Genomic DNA, 21,162 nt, shown 5'->3' with positions numbered 1-21,162 from the left:
AATATAATATAAAAAATATTACACATATATAATATTTTATAATATAATATAAAAAACAGATCAGGAATGACGAAGAAATGAAGGGAAAACATATCCAGCAGATATCCAGCAGATATGAACATGCAGTATCATGTGGTGTGGTCTATGGATGATATGGCATCTATCTACAGTGGAAGACACCGAGGGAAGATCCTTAGCTCAACAGCAGGGATCAGTAGAGGAGCAGTTTGGCCCGGAAGACACACCCCATGATCCGTAGAACCTGATGGGTAATGGCGGTGAACTGTTCCAGCAGCCCCTTTTGAAAATAACAGCGGCTCTGCCAGTGGCCATAACTTCATGTTAAGATAGCGGACACCCACCCAACAGCAGGAGTGAGGTTCATTAGCCATCATGGATGAGGGCTAGAATGAGGAGACAGACATAACACTGTGGTTGACCTCTTTGTTGGTCACAACTCTTATGCAACTTTTGTTCCCGTATAAGACCTAAAGAACTTAATCACTTGAGGCAACGTGTTCATCTGGAGTGAACAATGGCTCTTCTCTGCTGAGTCCCGCAGAGTTGGAGGTGCTGATCCTCATCCCTGCTGCCTGCCACTGTGAGGTGAGGTGCTTGTACAGCTGACAGGACCACAACAGAAAAACAATGGAAAGTGTTTCTAATAAATTCCTGGAACTGGACTCGGTCGGGTAAAAACAGGCTGCATTTGAAGATCTGGTGGCAGCAATGAGTGATGGGGTTTTTCTGCATTATCTACAGTGCCTTATTTTGATATTTCTCCTTGAAAAGGCTTGACGTGAATTTCTTAGTGAAAGAAGAAAAAGAGTCTGAAAATATGCATTCAATATATTGAAAGCAAAACGATTAGCTCAGAGAAATGTATAATTTTCTGTCACCAACAGTTGATCCTTCAGACGATGTGTCTCAACTCAGAGACAGCAAAAGTGTTCATCTGGAACTGATAAGTGCTGTTATGATTAAAAAAAAAAAAAAATCCAAATGAATTAATTTCTGAATTGCCTCAGTCGTTATTGTCAGCGTTTTTCTGTCTGTTACCCAAATCACGTGAACAGTAATGAACATTATGGCGAGACATCAAGAAAATACTCAGGATATATCAGTTAGATTAGATCATGACAACAAAGGCTGTGGGAGGAGAAAAATCATATATATATATATATATATATATGTAAAAGGATAAATAGAATAATACTATGAATAATAATAGATGCGTAACCCTAATGAAACACAAATAAGACATAATAATGGCAGACATTCCCAGTTGACCAGTGGCGATATATTTAACAACTTCACCTCCTTGCAACGCTGCCTTTATTTTCCTCTTTTGTGCATTGTGTATCGATGCTTCTTCCACAGTCGTCATGTTTGCTTTGGAGTTTGTTGTTGTACTTCATCATGTACCTTTGACTCTGTTCTGCTCCCCTGGTGGATATATTGGTGAACAGCAATACCAACCTAAAGAACACATGGAAGCATGTGATCAGTGACAGTAACAGTGTTTGAAAAGGACGGGTTCATTTTCGTAAGTAATGTTAATCACAAAGCCACTTACATTTGTAAGTCTGCCCATCTGTTTCTCCTTGTACACATCACAGTTTGGAGATCAGGAGGCAGAGTAGTTGGCAGGATCAGTCTTAAGGTCATTCAACAGGGTGGAAGTTATTAGCAGTTTCTGTGAACCTTACCAGGTCTCATGTAGTGAACTCTAGCTTCTGACACTGGACTCCGAGCTGCGCACTATCACTATGAATGAACACCGCATATGACACTGAACGATGGTGGATCCTAGCGTTTTTATCTCTGTGAAATGTTGCTGGTCCTTTCACCGCTGGCTCTGCAGAGATCTCGCTTGTCAACCAGTCAATTCCAATACTACATGTCACTTTGTCTCCTTCGTCTTCCCTGATGGTTGGAGCTTCCCGTTTGGTTATGGCACACGGCTGGAACTAATCTACAAATTTCAAGTTTCTGACCATCGTGTTTGTGTTTCAATTTTCATCTCCCGGTTCGGTGACACCTTCTGTTTGGACCCTTCGATCTTTTTGTTTGTTTGTTTGGTATCATTGTTCAAATGAAATATTATTACTTGCTACTCCTCTGGTCTCCTTGTGAGTCTGTCAATACGGCTTTTGGGTCGCGCTCTGCTCAAATCTTAACAAACATCTTCCTATGACACTGTGCATTTAGAACAGCTTGAAAAAAAGTGATTCAGTTGAGATGAATCAACAGTGAATAAAATGTTTAATTGATTGACAGCTCCTGTATCTATTAACTGAATGTGGAAAACTATATGTATATTGGATGTAAAAAAAAAAAAAAAAAAAATCAAAAAGATATTGGCACTCTCCGAGTGCTTCTCCAGCTATTATCCCCATTAAAAATCACATTACGTTAGACTACAATCTGTCACTGGCAATAAGAACATATGGCGCGAAATCTCTCCTTTGCAGTTTATTTCACTCTAAAAACCATTTTCACCCGGATCTCAGTCCGACTTGAGCTCAAGTTTTTTTTTTTTTTTATCTCTCTTCACATGCAAGCCGTCCTCATTCTCATGCCACACACCTTCCCGCATCCTCTCACATCACATTTCGGTTCCACTTTCTCCGCTGATGGCTAATAAATCAGTTTTCAGCGATGCGATTCAGGAACAGGCGTATTGGATAGTGTAGAACTGAAATATTAATATCATATTCAAATTACTCAAAAGCATGAACACCTCATTAAGACTGAGAGATTACTTCTTCTCACATTTGTATTGAGTGGTGGATGTCAGGCGGCTATGAACCGATGGTGCAAACTCCCGCATGCAGTAAAAGTTTCAGATATATCACTTTTTGCAGAAAGTTATACAAGAAAGTTCTCCCTTTATTTGTCTTTGCTTTTGTTGCTGTTTTTTGTGTTTGAATAGAGACATATATTTAGTTATCCTAAGTAAGGATACCATGTCTAGTCTTTCTTGATCATCACCTCCTCATGAGGAAACTGTTGGAAAAGCCCAACGGCAGCTTTGGGAAAGGCACTCTGGACACGCAACATGTGATGAACATGAAGAGTCAGGATAGTGACTGCTTCATAAGTTTCTAGCTGAGAAAGTTACATGCAGTCAGACTTATTAAAGTCATTGAAGAGAACTCGAAAGACGAACATTGGCATTGAAAAACAAATATTGGCTAAAACATTTTTGTATTGAGGTTGAAAACTAGAGTGGTATTAAAATGTAACATAAGAATATATCGCTATATTTATTTTTTTCAGCCCACATTCTTTTTTTCAATGCCAACGAAAGGAGTTCTCCTCTAAATCTGTTCAATGCTTGGAGATGAAGTTTCATGTTCAGTTAAAGGTCCATTTATGCTCCCTTTACATACAGAAATTTGTCATTTGGGAGAATAATGTATACATTTCAATCTTAACCCAGTTTGTATCAAATTTTCGACTTGTCTTGTTTCATTCTAATTCAGAAACAAACACAACAGACTTAGTTATGAACATTTTAAAACACTGGAAAAAAAACGAAAAGTCCACAAGCATCCTCATTTGCATCGTTTTCAGATTATATATGGTACATGTGTGTCAATTGTCCAGCAGGTTGCCTGCAGGGATTTTTAATGTCCAGCAGGTGTCAGTATTCAGTGACACAGTATCAGCACAGTGTGTCGTTGTGTCGAAAGGCTTTATGATGCTTCATTTACCCATCACTACATGGAGGTTCAACAACATGCTCAATGTTAGAAAGCAAAGAGCTCACACACTAGAAAAAACACCGGAGAACACGAGGAGGGTAGGAGAAGTCAACTTTAGCAGCGTAGGAGCATGACACCACAGACACAGACCAGGAAGCTTATAAAGGCTCACTGGTGCACTGAATAGATGAATGGTTCCAGCAAAACAAAGGGAGAACATACAGGAAATACAGCAAAGTAAAAGCATTCTCAAAGCAGACCATAGGTCTTACCCCATATCTCCATACCACAGTGCAAGTGTGGTAGTATCAGAGTGCAGTAGGACAGCGGTCGCTGTGCACTTTTATAAAAAAAAAAAATTATTTAGTTTAGTTTATGTCAGACATTCGCTATGTTAGTTTCCAGGTGAATTCCTGATTGACAGTGAAGCAGAAAGATTAAGTAAGTTAACTCAGTTATGCAGCAACAATATTAAGCAAATGTTAATAACATCTCAAAAGTGTGATCTTAATTTGAACCACTGACCTGTTTGTGTCAGCGGATGATCCAAGTTCCACTCCTTCTTCAGCCTAATTTTATAGTGCCATTTTCTGCATTATTTTACATTATATTTACCTGAATCACCAGCACCTGCTGTTCTCTTAGAGTGCAGCAAAATGAGGCTTAACTGTGAGCGCGCTAATGATGCTGCCAGTCCAAAAACAGCACAGCCATCTGGTACATTTGTCTTTAACAGTAAACAGTGGCGAGTGTCAGTGAACACGGGGGACGATCAGCTGACTGACCCTCGTACACCTGGTGTGTTTCTCTGTCACTCACATTCTGAGGCGTATGGGGATAGAAGTCATTACAACAGCACAAAATGACAAACATTTTTTGGTGGAAATTATGTTTGGAGGCACAAACTCTGCTTCTGCAAATGTCTCTCACTTCCATTAGCCATATATTGCCATACATTTTGACCCGGGATTGAGCTGCTCATCCTGACTAGCTTGTCCAGCTGCGACCGATTTCTCTACCGATGACCAAATACATAAGAGCAACAGCCTCCATTCATGTGAACCAGTCACCTGAAATGCAGGACTATCCTCTTCCTTTGTACGGAAGGCGCCCATTTTTGGAGCAATGACTCTGTGGGCGAGGGGTCGCTCGGATTCCAATCCGATTTAATTCTCATTATACTCGCCTTTCAATACAATATGAACCTAATCAGAAGAAAATGTGACTCCAATTGGTTGACAGATGAGTCATTTCATTGGAGACCAGCAGACCTGAACTGCTGCATCAGCCAAATGATGACTGGCAGAGGGGCGAGCGCCTAATTGGAGCTGAGACGGCTCTTTCTCCTCCAACTATTAGCTGGTTGTCGTGTGTGTTTTTACCCAGAGAACTTCGATGAATAAAGTCAGGATTACAGGAAAAGAATCCCTCTCTCCTTCCCTCTCTCTCACTCAGCAACTCCCATCCTCTGCAGCAGCATCCCGCCTCTGCTGTCTCTGCAGCTGAGGCAAGCTGACGCTGGCCACCGCTGTGGCAGCAGGAGCGCAAGCATTCATCAGGGACCCGGCGAGTGAGAGAGGAGGTGGAGCTCTCAGCAGAGGAGAGGCATATCTTCCAGCTCGTGGGCATCGCACCTCACCTCGCCATGGACAGCAGGAGTAGGAGAGCGCGTGGAATTTTGGCTCAAGTGGCTCTGATACTTTTCAGTGCATCTGGGACGACAGGAGCAGGTGAGGAGAGATCCTTATTCACCATGCTTAGAGGGATGCAAAAAAGTGAGTCAAAGAGTGTCTTCGTGACTCATCCTCTGATTTATATATCCGTGCACTATAATCCAATATTAAGTCCTTTAAAAGTCTAACATTATTTTTTTTTATTCATATTTAATATCAAACATCTCAGGAAGTCACACCAGCTCACTAGGTGAACTAACTGAAGTTAGAGTCCATTAATATGATCAACTTAATCACTGTTCTATAATGCTGAAAATGTAATATGAAAATGTATATTTTACTTATTATTCATTTCAATTTCTTTCAGTGTGATGATGCGTTTCTCTTTAATTTCTCAAACCATTGTTTTTGTCTCTGCCACACACTGCGTTTTAACATGTTCATTTTACTTATTTCATATCTAGTATTTATCCTTTATTTTTTATTAATCTTGTAGTCTCTCCTCATACAGTCTGTTTTATTATTAAATATATATAAAAAATAATAAGAGGCCCATTGTAAATAAGTGTTTTAAACATGAGAGCAGATGTGAATGGCTCCTGGCATGTGGTTGAATCTTAGTCTGTTGGAGGCAAAAAACACGTCACACCACAAAGTTATTAAAAATTATTTTCAGACTCAGCAGAGTCATTTGCCCAGTGACTAATCAGAAGGAAGGTATTTATGCTAATACACTGAGCACAATATTGACACCGACCACTTGGTGGCTGCTGGTCACTTGGAGTGCCTTCTACTTGTACAGAAGTACAGATGTTGAAGCTGATCTGAAAGTCTCAGAGCTGAGCAGAAAAAAAGACTTGGCTTGGAAATAAGGAAAAATGTGATTTATAGTTGCTCTCTTTCCTTTTGCAGAAGTAATATATATCTTCTGACCCGAGCTCAGTTGAGTCTCCGGGTCAGATCCAGCAGTCTCCACCATGAAGCTCTCCAGATTCTTGACCCGTAGCAAGGGAGTTAACCATTTCTAAACCCCAATTGGATGGTTGGATGAATTTCTCACATGCCCATAAACACAATCTTAACATGTTGTCACCCTGTCAGATGCAGTTCTCCACAAAGTCACAGCAGATCGTGCAACAAAAGGACGTTATTTGGGCTCACTATGGTCATGAAATATTCCCACTTGCGACTGTGTTTTAACCAAACACAGAATTAGCAGGATGCAGTTAGCATTCGCTCCAGATCACTTTGTAAAATGGAAAACCATCTTGTCCACAAACTACACGCAGGTCCGTCTGTCGCATGCAATATTCCATCAAAGCCCATGACAGCCTGATTTATGAATGTAATTCCAACAAATCCTAGCAAATTCTGTGTGTTGCTGCAATTCTGCCGACTTTCCCACAAATTCCACCAATCTCATTGGTCTTCTTTCAACCACCCTTCTGTGCGGCATATGCAGCATCATATTCCCTCGCACCTTGTTGAGATGAAGTCATGTGCGATGCTCTCGATTCGCAAATGTCCAAATTCCCATGGTTGAAATGTAGTATAGGTGGAACTAAAAAGCAGCGTCACCTGAACACTATATGCGTCAGGCTTAAACAAACATGGCTGAGATCCATCTCTCTCCACGCTATTTCTGACGCTGATATAGTGTGACCCTGTGGAACATATCAGCAGTTACTGTTTTATTTGGCTGTAATAATGAGCCACTGAACAACTCCAGTCACACACACAAAATTGCCCACCTCTACCTCTCAAACTCCGCCCACCCAAACGTCTGTCAGTCTCCACCCGTGTGAGGGGCTCCGTAACAAAACAACGAGCACTCACTACATGCTGTCACCGAAAATCATCCTAAAAAAGATGTAGTTATTTTATCAGAATGAATTATTCAGCATGTACATTTATTTATTTATTAATTTTGTGTGCGTGCGTGTGTGCGTGCGTGCGTGCGTGTGTGTGTGCACACACTTTTCTTAAAAATATTGCAGCCTGGACCTTTTATTTTGACTAAAAACCAATACTAGTTTTTTACAAGCTCATTTGCAAAGGTCCTTATTTCCCGTCATGTTATTCTAGAACCATAAATGATTACAACTCTCACCGCAATATTTAATATATTATAGCATTTTGAAATCAGTGAAACCCTGGAGCGACTGGACATTTCTGTGTGAAGCCTAACCTTCGATGTTCCGGTGTGTTTCGCTGTGCATATGAAGATAATATTGAGCCAGGAAAAGACTGTTTTGCAAAATGGTTGGATTATTGTGGTTTTATTTAACTGATTTATATGTATATAAATAAGGGGTGAATGACGTTGCAAATCTATGCATATTAAAAGACAAGACACGTGTGAGTTCTCATTGCCAATATAAACAATGTGCAAATATTTTCAGATTTTTTTTTTTTTTAATCAGTGGATATTTTTAAAGCTGCATATGATGAGATGAGATCATAACAGAAGTGTGAGTTTCACTGGCATTATTGTATTAGATTGAAGAAAACGCAGTAACGCAGTGAAAGAATTGGATTTTCTGCCTTGAAGGGTTTAGTCGGCTATGGAAACAATAACTAAAAGAAAATGTAGCTGTCACTCCTGGAATCAATAATTGGTGCTTGAACCCTCATTTTTGCCCTCAGAGGAAGCAAACACATCACCCACCTAATCCCTCCTGCCCAGAACTCTTTCCCTGTTTCATTCAGCGCCGTGTCGCAGCCACGGGCGAGGGCTGACTCGGGCTGTGTGCGAGGCAGAACAAAGGAGCTGAGAGCACGGGCATTTGTCGGTGGAATTGGTCACAGAGTCTCAACACGGAAGGTGCTTTGGGGAAAGTTGTGAGCTGATGCAGTTACACATACAGTATATGACAGTTCACAAAGTTCATGAAACATCAACACAGTTCATTGCCTTCTTTATCAGTGATAATGGTGAAAAAGTCTCCCAATCGCCCGAGCCGCCAGCTGCTTTGAAGACACTGAATCTCCTTTTGTTCCACATGGTTTCATAGCCTTTTTTTTCTGTTCATTAGCAATGCATAGAGAACCAGGAGCTGAAAATCATAATGGAAACAAGAGGAAGCCTCCTGAACAATACCTGAAATCAAAAATCGATTTGTCGATTAAACTGACTGAATGAGGAAACTGTTGTAAACTAAGAAAGAAGAATGATAGATGTCGAGCTTGTCATGCTTTTGACTAACTCTCCTCAATAAGTCACGTCCTCTTATCTTCTTGTGAGAACTAATGATCAAAACTACCGGACGACAAATCTCATCGTCAGAAGTTACATACACAGTTACACTTCTCAATCGTATATATTGTTATTAGACCATCTTCCCACCAGAGGAGTAGTTTGTTTAGCTGAAACTCACGCAGCCGTGCATCACCCAGTCCGATCATAGCTGAGCGACATGTCTACATGCTAGCTTAGTCAAGCTAGTAACCGCATCTAGAGTCGGTGAAATACAACTTTCTCTTTCCGTTTACCTACGTTAAAAGCCCAAACTTATTCGGACTAATGCATTGATTCTAGTTTTCCGGGCTGTTATGTAGCCATGCTCACTGTCTTTCTGAAATAATATCAAGATGAAGTCACTAGTAGAAACTAGTGATGGGTATTGCTATTGATGGTGAGATGAAGCTTCTTGAAGTACTGAGCCATTTAGAGTCGACTCCTCAAGAAGGTTCATTTGTGCTCTGCCAAGTGGACATTAAATATAGGATTCTACAAGCATGAACTTATGTTGCCCAAAGCTTCCAGTAGGATTGTACTAAGATGCTACCCCCCCCTATGTACTAAGACATAGATGGGGGTAAATGCTATAATGATGTTTGAGAAGACATGGATAAGATGTACACACACACACACACACACACCAAAATGTAATTTCAATTGTTTTTATTGAAAAATATAAACAAAAAAGTCCAACATTTTTTGGACTGAGCCTGAATTTCGCCCGCTATATCTGTAATACATGGTAATTACCTTGTTGGCAGAGATAAGATCGAAGTGTTCCCGAAGCGGGGAAAACTGTCTCTTTCTCGATGGTTCCATGACTACAGTATTTGATAATCGCTACACAGCTGCTCACAAAACGTGACAAAACGGGGAACCTCTGTTGCGTTTCATGCTGCTTAAATCTGGAATTGAACTGCTCGATCCACTTCCTGAACTGTTCACGTGGTGCGACCAGTTCGAGGCATCGACCATCATTGGAGTATTTCTCGGTACGCTGTTCATATACTCGCTGCCATATAACTCAGTACACACACTGATGGGTCGACACAGTGAACACATCAGTATTGCAGGGTTGACGAAACAGTGTCCTAATTTTCAGAGGCCACTAGATGGTGCTCTTGGTTTAGATGATGTGAGGTTTCATTGTTGTTCAAGTCCAAACATTTTACAGCAGACAGTGCCATCTGGTGGCCTCTGGAAATCAGGACACTGTGTCATGAAACCTCATCCACCCACGAGGAGAAGGGGAGATAGTGTGGGCAAGGAGAGGAACCTGTGGGAAAACAGCCAAAATAGAGGAAGAAATGAGTGAAATGGGAGATAAAATGGAAGTCTCAGCTCTGGAAGGAAAAGTACGAGGCTTGAACAAAAGAACACTTAAAATGGACAGTGAAACCAAAATGAAACAAGAGCAGTGATCTGCATGACAGGTAGGAACTGATGACCAGGGAATTAAATCAGGCTGCTTCATCTGGACGCTGTATTATCATCAGTCCAGCGGCTCTTGCAGGCTCCAGTTCAGCAAGCGCCCTGCACTTCAAGTAAGCAAATTAGCGGTATAATTCCGCACTATGTTCAAGGATGCTCATGCGGGAGTGAACTTCTGTGTGAAATCATTAAGTTCCTAGGCTTCTGAAACACTCACTTTGAACTTCAAACGTATTTGATTCTATTTTTCAAAATGATGTCTGAATAAAATTAACATAAACTTAAAGTCTGTTTCCTCATAAATGGACCCAGCAAGTTAGCTGCGAGCACGTCCGTCCTCTGCCATCCAACCCATTACCCAGTTTGGTCATCAAACAGTGGACGGGGTCACATCCTCGACAGGTCGTGATATTCCTCAACATGATTCAGAATGAGAACTACAAGACCAAAAAGATGAATTAACCTTTAAACGTGGCCACATTGCGACTCCCAGAAAGAGGTCAGTGGTGGCGAGCCTTTTCCCAATGACACCTGAATAGCTGCCGGATGCGTGGAGTGTTTATGGCAGCAAAGTTTCTCAAAGAGCCTTTTGTAATTAGATTGGCTTCATGGGCATAACAAGGGCACACCTCTATGTTCAGCGTGATGTTTTTGCAACTCTCAAAAGGCTTGCTGGCCTCAATAAATAAGGGAAGTGAGGGGTTTTTGACAGTGGAGGTGAGAGAAGTGAGAAGGCGCTGAGGAGAGGGTGCCTTCATATTTCTCAGTGTTGTCGTTTATGAAAATGTCTGAGGAGAGAAGGCCAGCCATGAACAGTGCCAGACGATGTCAAGGCCGCATGAGTGCATCAGGCTGTCAGCCAGGAGTCCAGATTGATCGACACGGACTAAAAAAGGTCTGCGGGGGTTGGATAAGATGGATATTTGCTCAAGGATCATCTCATTAAAGCGGTGGCCTGTGAAATATGCCTCATTATTCTCATGGTGATGTGATCACCTTGGATCATCTCCTCAAGATCCAAAAGTCAGTGCCGGAGTGAGCACCTCCAACTATGAGGGCAATAACGCCAACTGGACTGAAAGTGTAGAAGTGGTTGGGAACACCAGCTGCTGTGGTCGATACATGTGGTTAGGCCTTCATAAACTCACTGACTTGGCGATAATTGCTGAGGGTGGTGACCAGTCCGTTACAAGCTCTCGACTGGTTTAGTCGTCTTCGTTGGATGCCACTGAGTCAGTTCTGGAGTGAGTTCTGCTTCAAGGAGGATTGAGAGGTTGAGATTTCTGACACTGGAATTGTTAAATCAGACTTGTCACTTTTGTAGTCAGGTCGATCAGAAGATGGAACATGAACAGAACATTCTATACATGCGGATAAAGGGCTGCTGTTTTTCAGTAGGTCAGTGAGTGCGAGACTCCTCTTGTGTTAATGTTCAACATGAATATTTCACCATTTATTCATGTGTAACCTTGGCTATACTTTGAGCTTCCTACTATGGAGGGATACATTTCGGTAAGGCCTGCTTGTGTCACGTGTTGCCAGCTATCTTTGTTTGTCAGAGTTAGTTTTGGTCTTCTCTTAGTTTGAGAATTTGGTTGGTTGACCTTATGTCAAGTGAAGTCAAGTCGACCAACCGCCTGGTTGAATCCCACCTTGTCCAGCCAAGTCTATGTGAAGTCAAGCAACTATCTAGTCATGTCTTGTCAAGCCAAGTCATCTTCTTGTCTTGCCCCATTCACTTCAAGTCACCACATCATGTCAAGTAACCATCTAGTTGAGTGCCATCCCGTCTTGCCACGTCAAGTTGAGTCACCATGTCAAGTCGAGTAGCTGTCAAGATGAATTGCTATGTGAAGTCAAGTAACTGTCTAGTCGTGTCCTGTCTTGTCAAGTCATCGTCTCGTCTTGTCGTCAAGTCCAGTTGCCGCATCAAGTCAAGTAACTGTCTAGTCCAGTCCCGTCTCGTCGTCTTCTTGTCTTGCTTCTTCAATTCAAGTTGTGACAGCAAGTCAAGTAACAGTGATGTTCTGAATCAGAATCAGAATCAAATTATCATCATTATTATCATATCAAATCATATGTTGATTCCCATCTTGTCAAGTTTAGCCAAATCTTGTCTTGTCAAGTCTCACTGAGTCATCATCATAGTCAAGTCTTTTCAACGTCTTGTCTTTTCATGTTATGTCCTCACCCTCCTTTTTTTTGCCCTCTATGGTTTTTGTTTTGGATTCAACCATGGTTCAACTCCTCGATCCTGCTGTCTCCTGCTTTTGAGTCCAAAACCATGACAGAAACAGTGACATAGTCTCAACCCTGAAGTGTAGCATATTGATGATGATCAAGTGGATCTCTGCTTTCAATGTTGCGCATTAGGTGCTTCATATGAATCAAATGTTTCCCCTCCAGTGTCTTCTTTCCTCAGTTCAAAGAGAATGATGAACAGGGATGACGATACGGCCTCATTGTTTCTCCCCTCCTGATGTTACTAGATACAGTATATATATATATATATATATATATATATATATATATATATAGCGCCCACTGTCATGTGAGCATGAGCTTGACACACGGTGCTGAGGTTGTTAAGCCTATAGTCATGTGAGGTTCAATATCAAAGCAAGTGATATCACATCATATTCCATCAGAACTTCAAGTAGTGAAGCCTTACACCAAACTACACGGAAGACTGACTTGACAACCATTAAAATGTACCTTTATTTCCAGAAACACATCCCTCAATAATAGACTTTCAGTGGGTCATCAAATGTGGTATAAAAGTAATTTAATCTTCTTACACTTCAATGTCAACACTGGAATTTCACCAATCTGGGTCGTAGACCTGCACCCTGCGTTTGCCCCTACCTGGTTAAACCTGGCCCATTTGAAAGAAGTTTGAACTTCCCTGCTTTAGTAGGAGCTTCACTTGCTGCTGTGCATTACGGGACTTGTGATGCACGTGATGGGAGTGCTTTTTAATTTTGCCTGGAGGTCGACTTGCTGCATATAGAGAGTGAATAACTGACTTCAATCTGACTGTAGAATAAACTGCAGCTTCTGCACTCTGAATAATTGAGCATGGCGTGGGCCAACAGGCAAGAAACAGGTACGTAGCGCAAGATTCAAACTCTTGAATTTAATCAACGCCCTTACAAGGATACAACAATTCCCTAATGACACAATTATCCGTGAGTTTTTCTGTCAATCTCTCAGCTTCTGAGGCTGATCAGAATAAACTCCTCAAATCCACAAATGAATTTGGTGGTTAAGATAACTTTGTCAACTGCCGCGGCTGTTCACCAAAGCCAAATGAATCGACATCCTGATGTCGTCAGTCTTCCTCACGCCATTTATAATACGATATTATAATATAAAGTTGGTGTCAGATTGCTGTGGATTTTCTGTGATGTCTACATAGACCCAGTCGCCATCTGTTCAATCCTGCTCCACTTGATAATGACATGAGATGCAATGACTTACGATTCGTCCTCAGACCTTCAATGTCAGTGACGCTCTTCAATACCGATGACTTGGGTGGCGCTCGTATTTAAGTCGCAGGCGTCTCCATTTTTAAACGCAAGTGAGTTAAATGATGTGTCCAGCAGCTTAATGACTCAGAGAATGAGATGAGGGAGGTGAAGTGTGCCGCACTTGTCAGCTCGGTCGTCCACACGGCATCAGTCTATGAAAATGTCGACACCATCAAATTGTGACTTTATGAAGTGGTAGTTTCCAAGTGATCACCGGTGCTGTTATTGCTGTTTACGCAACCTGTCATTTAAACGGCCGACGAGTTACAGGGTTGTCGGGTCGTCTTTAATGCGTCCAGTCGACAACCAAATGAACGAGTGCCATCATCCATTGTGACTATAATCCAAAAATACAGCTGTAAATTACTAATATCTACAGAGACTTAAAACTGTAACGCCCTAGAAAGAATGACTGAGTGAGAACACACTGTTGGTCAATATGAGGACTGCTAAACTACTACTACAAGGACTACAAATCAGAATCAGAAAACATTATTAATCCCAGGGGAAATTCTGTTCGTAACATGTTCTGTACACAACATATCTCGATAAAATGAAAAAATATGATACTATACAAAAGAGCTTAGAAACAATGTGCAAGAAAATGCAGACTCAAGAACATAGTGAACAGAAAAACGTGCCAAAGAATCCTTCATTGTCATTTTTCCAGGGATGAATTGTATATTTTTATTGCCAGAGGAAGAAAGGACCTCCCGTGGCGCTCAGTCCTTGAGAAGGGCAGTCTCAGTCTGTTGGTCCATGTGTTACTGTATTGGACCAGGAGCTGATGGAGGGGGTGGGTGATGTTGTCCAGGATGCTCCTTAGTTTCAGGAACATCCTTCTCTCCATAACCGTCTCCAAGGAGTCCACTTTCACCCCCACTACATCACTAGCTTTGCAGATGAGTCTGTTAGTATCCGCCACCGTTAATCTGCTGCCCCAGCAAACCACAGTGAACAGAACTGCACTGGACACCACCGACTCTTAAAACACCCTCAGCATTGTGCCGCAGACGTTGAGGGACCTGAGCCTCCTCAAGAAGTAAAGATGACTCCTGAGTCCTTTTTTGTAAAGGGCCTCAATGTTCCGAGCCCAGTCCAGTTTATTGTCTATGAGGAGCCCAAGTTATTTATAGTCCTCGACCATATCCACATTGATCCCCCAGATGGAAACGGGGGTCACAGGAGACTTGGTCCTCCTTAGGTCCACCACCAGTTCCTTGGACTTTGTCACATTGAGCTGCAGATGGTTCAGCTCGACACACAGCCCTGCAGGCGCACATATTGTGGTCTACCCGTCAGGGAGTCCATAATCCAGGACACAAGGGGGACGTCAACCAGCATCTCCGTCAGTTTCATTCCCAGCAGAGCTGGCCTGATGGTATCAAAGGCGCTGGAGAAATCAAAGAACATGATTCTCACTGAGCTGGAAGGCTGGTCCTGGTGAGTGTAGACCTGGTTTAGCAGGTAGATGATGGCATCGTCTACTCCCAGCTCGGGCTGGTAGGCGAACTGGGAACTGTAATTGTAAGGCAGGTGTGGCTCAGATGGTTTGGACACGTGGAGAAGAGGGAGCAGGGGAACGGACAAGAGGAAGACCAGAGAGAGGTTGAGGTGGAAGAGAAGCTCCTCACCACAGTCAGTGCACTTGGCTGGGAAATGTCGACTGAGAGTTGGAGGTCTCGCATTGATGAAGCAAACTACATTATCAGCAAAGTGCAGAGATCCTGAGGCCACTAAACCGAAAACCCTGGCTGTGCCGGGAAAAACATTTTTCTCCCCTGCTGAGTTTTAAAGACAATATCTCAAAGATGATAAATAATTGCCTCCCTGCTCATTCAGAAAATATAAATCAGGTCCTCGCACAAAAATGAACTGAGGAACCGTCTTGAGGAATAGCGCCGACCAGCTGCGCTTGCACGTGAATCCACAGATGTTCCGCGCTGCAACGATGTGAAATATGCATAAGCACAGCTTTGAATATTGATGAAAATGTTCTGCAAACAGGTTGTAATGCAAATGACTCGCATATAGAGATGTTTAGCGTGATGACAAGCTCATCAATGGAGTGGGGCCACACAGCGAACACCAAGAGTTAACTACTCCACAGAAGTGAATTTGCTATCGATGGAGATTTAGAAGTATGACACAAGTCGGATTAGTATTTGGGCAGGTTTGTTGATTCACCAAAGGTTTAGATGTTTTATCTACTGTCACTTTCCAACTGACGCGAGAGCCTTTTGAACTAATTCTGTGAATCTAAGAACACAACACACTCACACAGCGATATTATTATTATCATTACTCATATATGTATGAGCCAAGAAGCCAACCATCCTCACTCGCATGGGTTAATATATTGACGTTGGAAAGTGCACTGTCGTGTCCTATAATGACGACAAAGGCAGCCTTCACTGTTGCATGTTAATGCATAGGCTTTCAATTGAAGCGCATGTTCCACCCCTCGTTTCATATTCTGATACAGTATTTAGAGGTCCTTCAACGGCTGTGCATTTCCTGGCGGCACAGTCTAATCGTCAATATGCAGCATTGAAGGCTGCCTAGAGCGTCAGTATTAGACGCGAAAGTCCACTTTCCCAACATCCATATATTACGCCATGAGAACGAGGATGGGTTGAAGAGGCATGAGAAAAATAGCAAGGTTGTTTCCATAGAAGAATCAGAAAAAAGAAAAAGAAAAATCACATTATAACATAGAAATTCCTACGTCCTTTTGGGACCCTTTAGGAGTTCGGACAAAGCAAGCAATGCGTGAGGTAATGAATATTCACTGCTGTACTTTGCGAGAATATCTCTCCATATTTCACTGTACTGCGACACAGCTGATCTCTCTCTCTGATATTTGTGGTCAAAAGTGCCATCAAATTCTTCATTTGAAGTTTCTCATACTCATTAAAATGTAAAAAAAACCTCCCCAACTATCAGATGACATGTCATTAGCCGGCAACAGCTTGTGCACATTTTTGCTACCTCAATGGCCTCAAAATTAAATGTTGCATTTTTATGCAGCCATGCCCATCGTTTAGTAAGTGTAAACATTGTGAACTCTCTAAAGAGGAGCTCTTGCTATGAGCTCCTCTGCTGCAAACCTGAGGCTACAGTATACTGTTTGACGTAAAGGGTATCAAAAACAGACATTAAGGGGTTAAATGTCATGCTGCGTCTGCATCCGGGGTCAAGCAGTGTCTACACGAGTTTGGAGACGCAGCTTGTGTTCTTGTGACAACAGTTTTATAAGGAGAAGGTTGAGCAGAACTCCCTCCCTACTTACACGTCCCAGAGTGCTTGTTGTGCTTTCCGTGTCCTTGTCCTCAATTACAGGTGGGAGAGGCAGTCAGTCCTCCTCAGATTTGCATCAGTGAGCACCAGAGGAGCATGGGAAGGACTTTCTTCCCTTCTCTCCTGTTTATAATTACCAGGATGCAGTTTGGCCGCCAGCACGGTGAAAAATTTGCCAGCATCCCGAAGGGTCACACCCTTCCACCGGGGGAGGAGATTATAGAAGCGTTCACATTTACGGCTCAGGGCCTTTCTGTCACGCCGCAACAAATACCAATATGAGTTCACTTTTTGGCTGGTATTGGAGGATGCTGAACCTAGAACATCGGCTGAAACAACACGTCCACGTCACTGACATTTACAGTATTTTCCGGACTATTAGCCGCAACTTTTTTCTCGTGGTCTGAACCCTGCAGCTTACAAAACAGTGTGGGTAATATATGGATTTTTACGAGGGATGCTCTAATCGATGGGCCACCGATTATGAAAGGCTGATCTCAGCGTGATCGGTGAATTCCAAATCGCTGCTTGTCATTGCAGATCACAAAATCCAATCACATGTGAATCCAGCACTCGGATGAAGCACCGCCCGTGGTTTGTGATGCGTCTGCTCCTCCTTCCCTCCCTGCCGACTCGCCGCTCACTTGGCAACAGCATGTCTACTGTGGAGGTTTTTTCCAGTCTGTCATGTCAAGTTTGCATCCTGCAGCACATGCACGTTAAAAGGCGTCAACGCCACGAACTAAATACGATATTTAAAACACCAGCACTTGACGGAGCACAGTGAGTTTTCTGGTGCTCATGAAAGTCAAACTGCAGGAATCAGCGGTCACCCGCGTGACATTCTGAACACAAAGCATATTGCCCAAGAAATAATCATTAATTTCACCGCGCCAGATGACCAGCCTTTCTCGGGTGACGTTTTAAGACGGAATCAACCGCGACCGAATCCGCTGCTGTTTCGTGTGTCAGATGAAGCGTTCGCGGTCCACCACCTGAATCAGAAACTTTTGCCAATGTCTAGAGTGGGAACGTTCATGAAAGAGGTTGAAGACAGCTACTTCCGGTGAGTGCTCTCCCTGTCTCTCGGAGCATCCCTAGTTGTCTAAAGGACGTCATGCTGGCAACAATGTCAAACCTCGCCACATCAAACCCATGACATCACGGCCGTTTTATTTACCTTTAAAGCGCTCAAACTGCACTGTTTTTGCCCACGTGTCCACAGCTCTGCCAACAGAGACTTTACAACACTTTAAATGTAAATAAGATGTGAGGAGTTCATGATTGAAGTTCAGAACATTGCCGAGATTGTTTCATGCGTCAGTCTCAATACCGGACCCTGTTTTGAAAACCAGAACTAGAGGATCGCAAGAAGTGATCCTCATGCATTTTCTGTGGCACAGACAGCAGCAGTGCACCCACAGTTTATAGGCCGGTGCGGTTTATGTATGAAGATCTATTTTCCTTCTTAGATTTCGTGGGTGCGGCTAATATTCCAGTGCGCTCTATTGTCCGGAAAATACGGTACTCTGCGGGCGCTGCTTTCACTAGTTGCATTTTCAAAGCCGGATAAAATATCTGAGTCTCTGTTCATTGACTGTTTTTGTTGCCTTCAGTTTCTGGGTTGAATGTGAAACAATAAAAGTCAATATCAAGTCCTGGCTGCATGCAGCACCTGTCGCAACCCCTTTAGGTTGCAGTCAATCGATTTGGGAGCACTCACACTCGATAGAAATCTAACACACAGGAACACAAGACAACCTAGTGTGCGCAACCATGAACATGTTCATGCACAAACACGGACAGTTTTGAAGTAACAGAATATTCCACTTCAGCCATCTCCTGCCATATTGGAGATATTTAAAACCATTTCCATCCAGTGACAGTGTGCCCTTTGTCACTGAAATAGTGCTGTAGTCGTGCCTCCTAGCCCGAGGCCGAGTTGTTAAATGAATGCTTTGCAAATGTTTTATACACACAGTTGGTGTGACTCAAAGCTTTGATTTCCTGCCAGCCTGCTGAGGTCACTGCATAGTTTCCTCTGTATCTATGCATCCATTTGGTCTCTACAGTTGCAGGCCTGTGCTACCAATGACAGTCCGGAATAAGATCAGAATGGAACTGAACATTGCGCACGAGTCATGTGTTGCGTTCTGAGTCTTTTACCCTTGAGTGACAGTAAATTCTCAAGTCAGTCCAAGTCGTGGACTCGAGTCCCCATTTCAGACCTCTCATTGGAGCACTTGGACTGACAGGTGCAGCAAGTGGCAAACAGATAGCAATTTTCCAAAAGGAGAGGCGTAGTGGCTTTCACTCTAACAAAAGGATTTCACACGTAAAAAAAAAAAAATCAAGGTAATCTCGACTGATCTTGACAAAAAATCTTGGTCCCCAGTGAAACAGATTTATCTTCAAAGTGTGTCTTCTAAATGACTGGAACATTACTAATGCCTTTTCATTTTGTTAATAATATTGATTTTACATCACCCAAATTTAAGTCAAATGAGGAATGTTTGTCATGTAAGGTTATGAAAGACGTGATTTTGGATGCCGTCTTTTTCTCATTTTAGACATCAATGCGGATTGAACTGATAGGACTCCCTTTTTTATGCCCTTCCTCACAAGTGGTTGGATTTCACTGGGGCAGAGCAGTGCTATTGCAGCAATCTAACATTGCTCCCTTATATATTTAGTGTTCATGTTTCCGGACACTAAGATGCCTGTGAGCCATACATCACCGGGCGCAGTAATAACCCCACCATCACTGTGAGAGATGCTCACGAGCCAGCCAGCCGCCCAGGACACTTAAAGCTCCATGAACCTGTAAATATTCTGTGGCTGTTGTTCATTCAAGTGGAAGTTGATGCTTATCAGCTTGATGCAATCGTGGATCCTGCAGCGGCTTTACTATCGCCGCCAAATGCGAACGCGGATGCTTATGGGTTGTGAGATTGTTGGGCTGAAAAGGATGCTGATGAAGCTCGGTGTGCTGGATAAATGATTAAACACCTGTCATACTGCAGTACTCCGTGTTCTGTAGGGCTCTTTTTTCTCCCCACTCATGACATTCTCTGGAAAGGTGGTGCGGAGTAATGACTCAATTTGGTGAAGTGTTTGTGGTTGGACCCGGAGCTACTTCGCTGTTGTCCCATTAGCAGTCAAAGTACCGGCACTGTTGAAGTGCGAGTGAAATAATTCAACAAAACATGAAAATGGATTACAGCATCTGCGGACCAAGTAGCACGGCAAACTGCGCTATACTTCCTTCAAAGTCGCGTCTGACAATGTACCTCATTTCAGAGCGGAACAGGCCGGCGAGGACAGAAAAGATAAGAGAGAAGGCGCTACAGGGATCCAGTCATCTGCTCAACATCATTACCAACAGGGCCTGCATTCAAATAAAAGTTCAGTTGGGAAATTTAAAGATTATTCCGCAGTTTTGCAGTGATCGGTTTACACGTTTGGAATCGACGGGTTATGCAGCGTGCCCAATCCGTGCGTGACACCTTTGTGGAGAACAGATGGGTCGATTTTTACAGAGAGAGAGAGTTCAGTTAAACACAGTAGATCCATGTGATATCATCATTTGTACCTTGTGTGCTGGCGGCACACTGCTATTTGTAAACACCTATGAGTGCTTTGTATCCTGTACAAAAAAACTACAAATCCCTAGCAGCAAAAAGTTCTTAAAAGTTTTCCTGCTAAATGCTAAGTTGCAAACTGCAGCATCGACCAGCTTGGAAATTTGCCTACTCTTCTGCTCCCGCACAGTTTCAAGAATGATCAAGTCCTCAAACAGCAGTATTGATCGTATGTGAATTTGGTACTCGTAGCACTGACGGAATTTTGTAGCAATAACAGTACTGAATTCGGTAGCCATCCCTCTACGTAATCTTCATCTCTCTAAGTATCTTCAGTACTCTAAAGCTAACCCAGGTCAGGGTTTAACTGTCCTAACCTGGACCATACTTTTCTGCAATTTTATACTTTGACACTATCATAAAGTTTTGTGACTTTATGGTGCAAAACACATTAACAAACTTTTGAATTGGTATTGGTACAAGTGGAACATTCCGGCAGCCATGTTTGTAATTTCGTCCCCTCCTTTTACATACACGTTTGCCTTTTCTGGTACATAATGACGCATTGATCACAGCATCACATAACAGAGAGATGGACATTGGGGTTAGGGTCAGCACTGGGGTGACACAGGAAAGGAGATTTTTTTCCTCACTTGAAACACCCAACATGCAACCTGGAAGGGTTCTACATCAACA

General features: G+C 42.6%; 1 protein-coding gene across 1 annotated transcript in view; it reads left to right on the top strand.

The window, feature by feature from the left end:
* The first annotated feature begins 5,302 nt into the window (after positions 1-5,302).
* LOC128764678 (contactin-associated protein-like 4) overlaps positions 5,303-21,162 on the top strand; it is a 55,205-nt gene continuing 39,345 nt past the window's right edge. The window contains exon 1 of the mRNA XM_053874651.1: positions 5,303-5,440. Within this exon, the coding sequence (XP_053730626.1) occupies positions 5,356-5,440 (85 nt within the window). The 5' untranslated portion in view covers positions 5,303-5,355. The remainder of the gene's footprint in view (positions 5,441-21,162) is intronic.

This window comes from Synchiropus splendidus, chromosome 9, assembly GCF_027744825.2.
Source record: "Synchiropus splendidus isolate RoL2022-P1 chromosome 9, RoL_Sspl_1.0, whole genome shotgun sequence".
Classification (NCBI taxonomy): domain Eukaryota; kingdom Metazoa; phylum Chordata; class Actinopteri; order Syngnathiformes; family Callionymidae; genus Synchiropus; species Synchiropus splendidus.
Note: the sequence above shows the minus strand (reverse complement) of the source record. Positions and strands in the feature narration are given on the sequence as shown.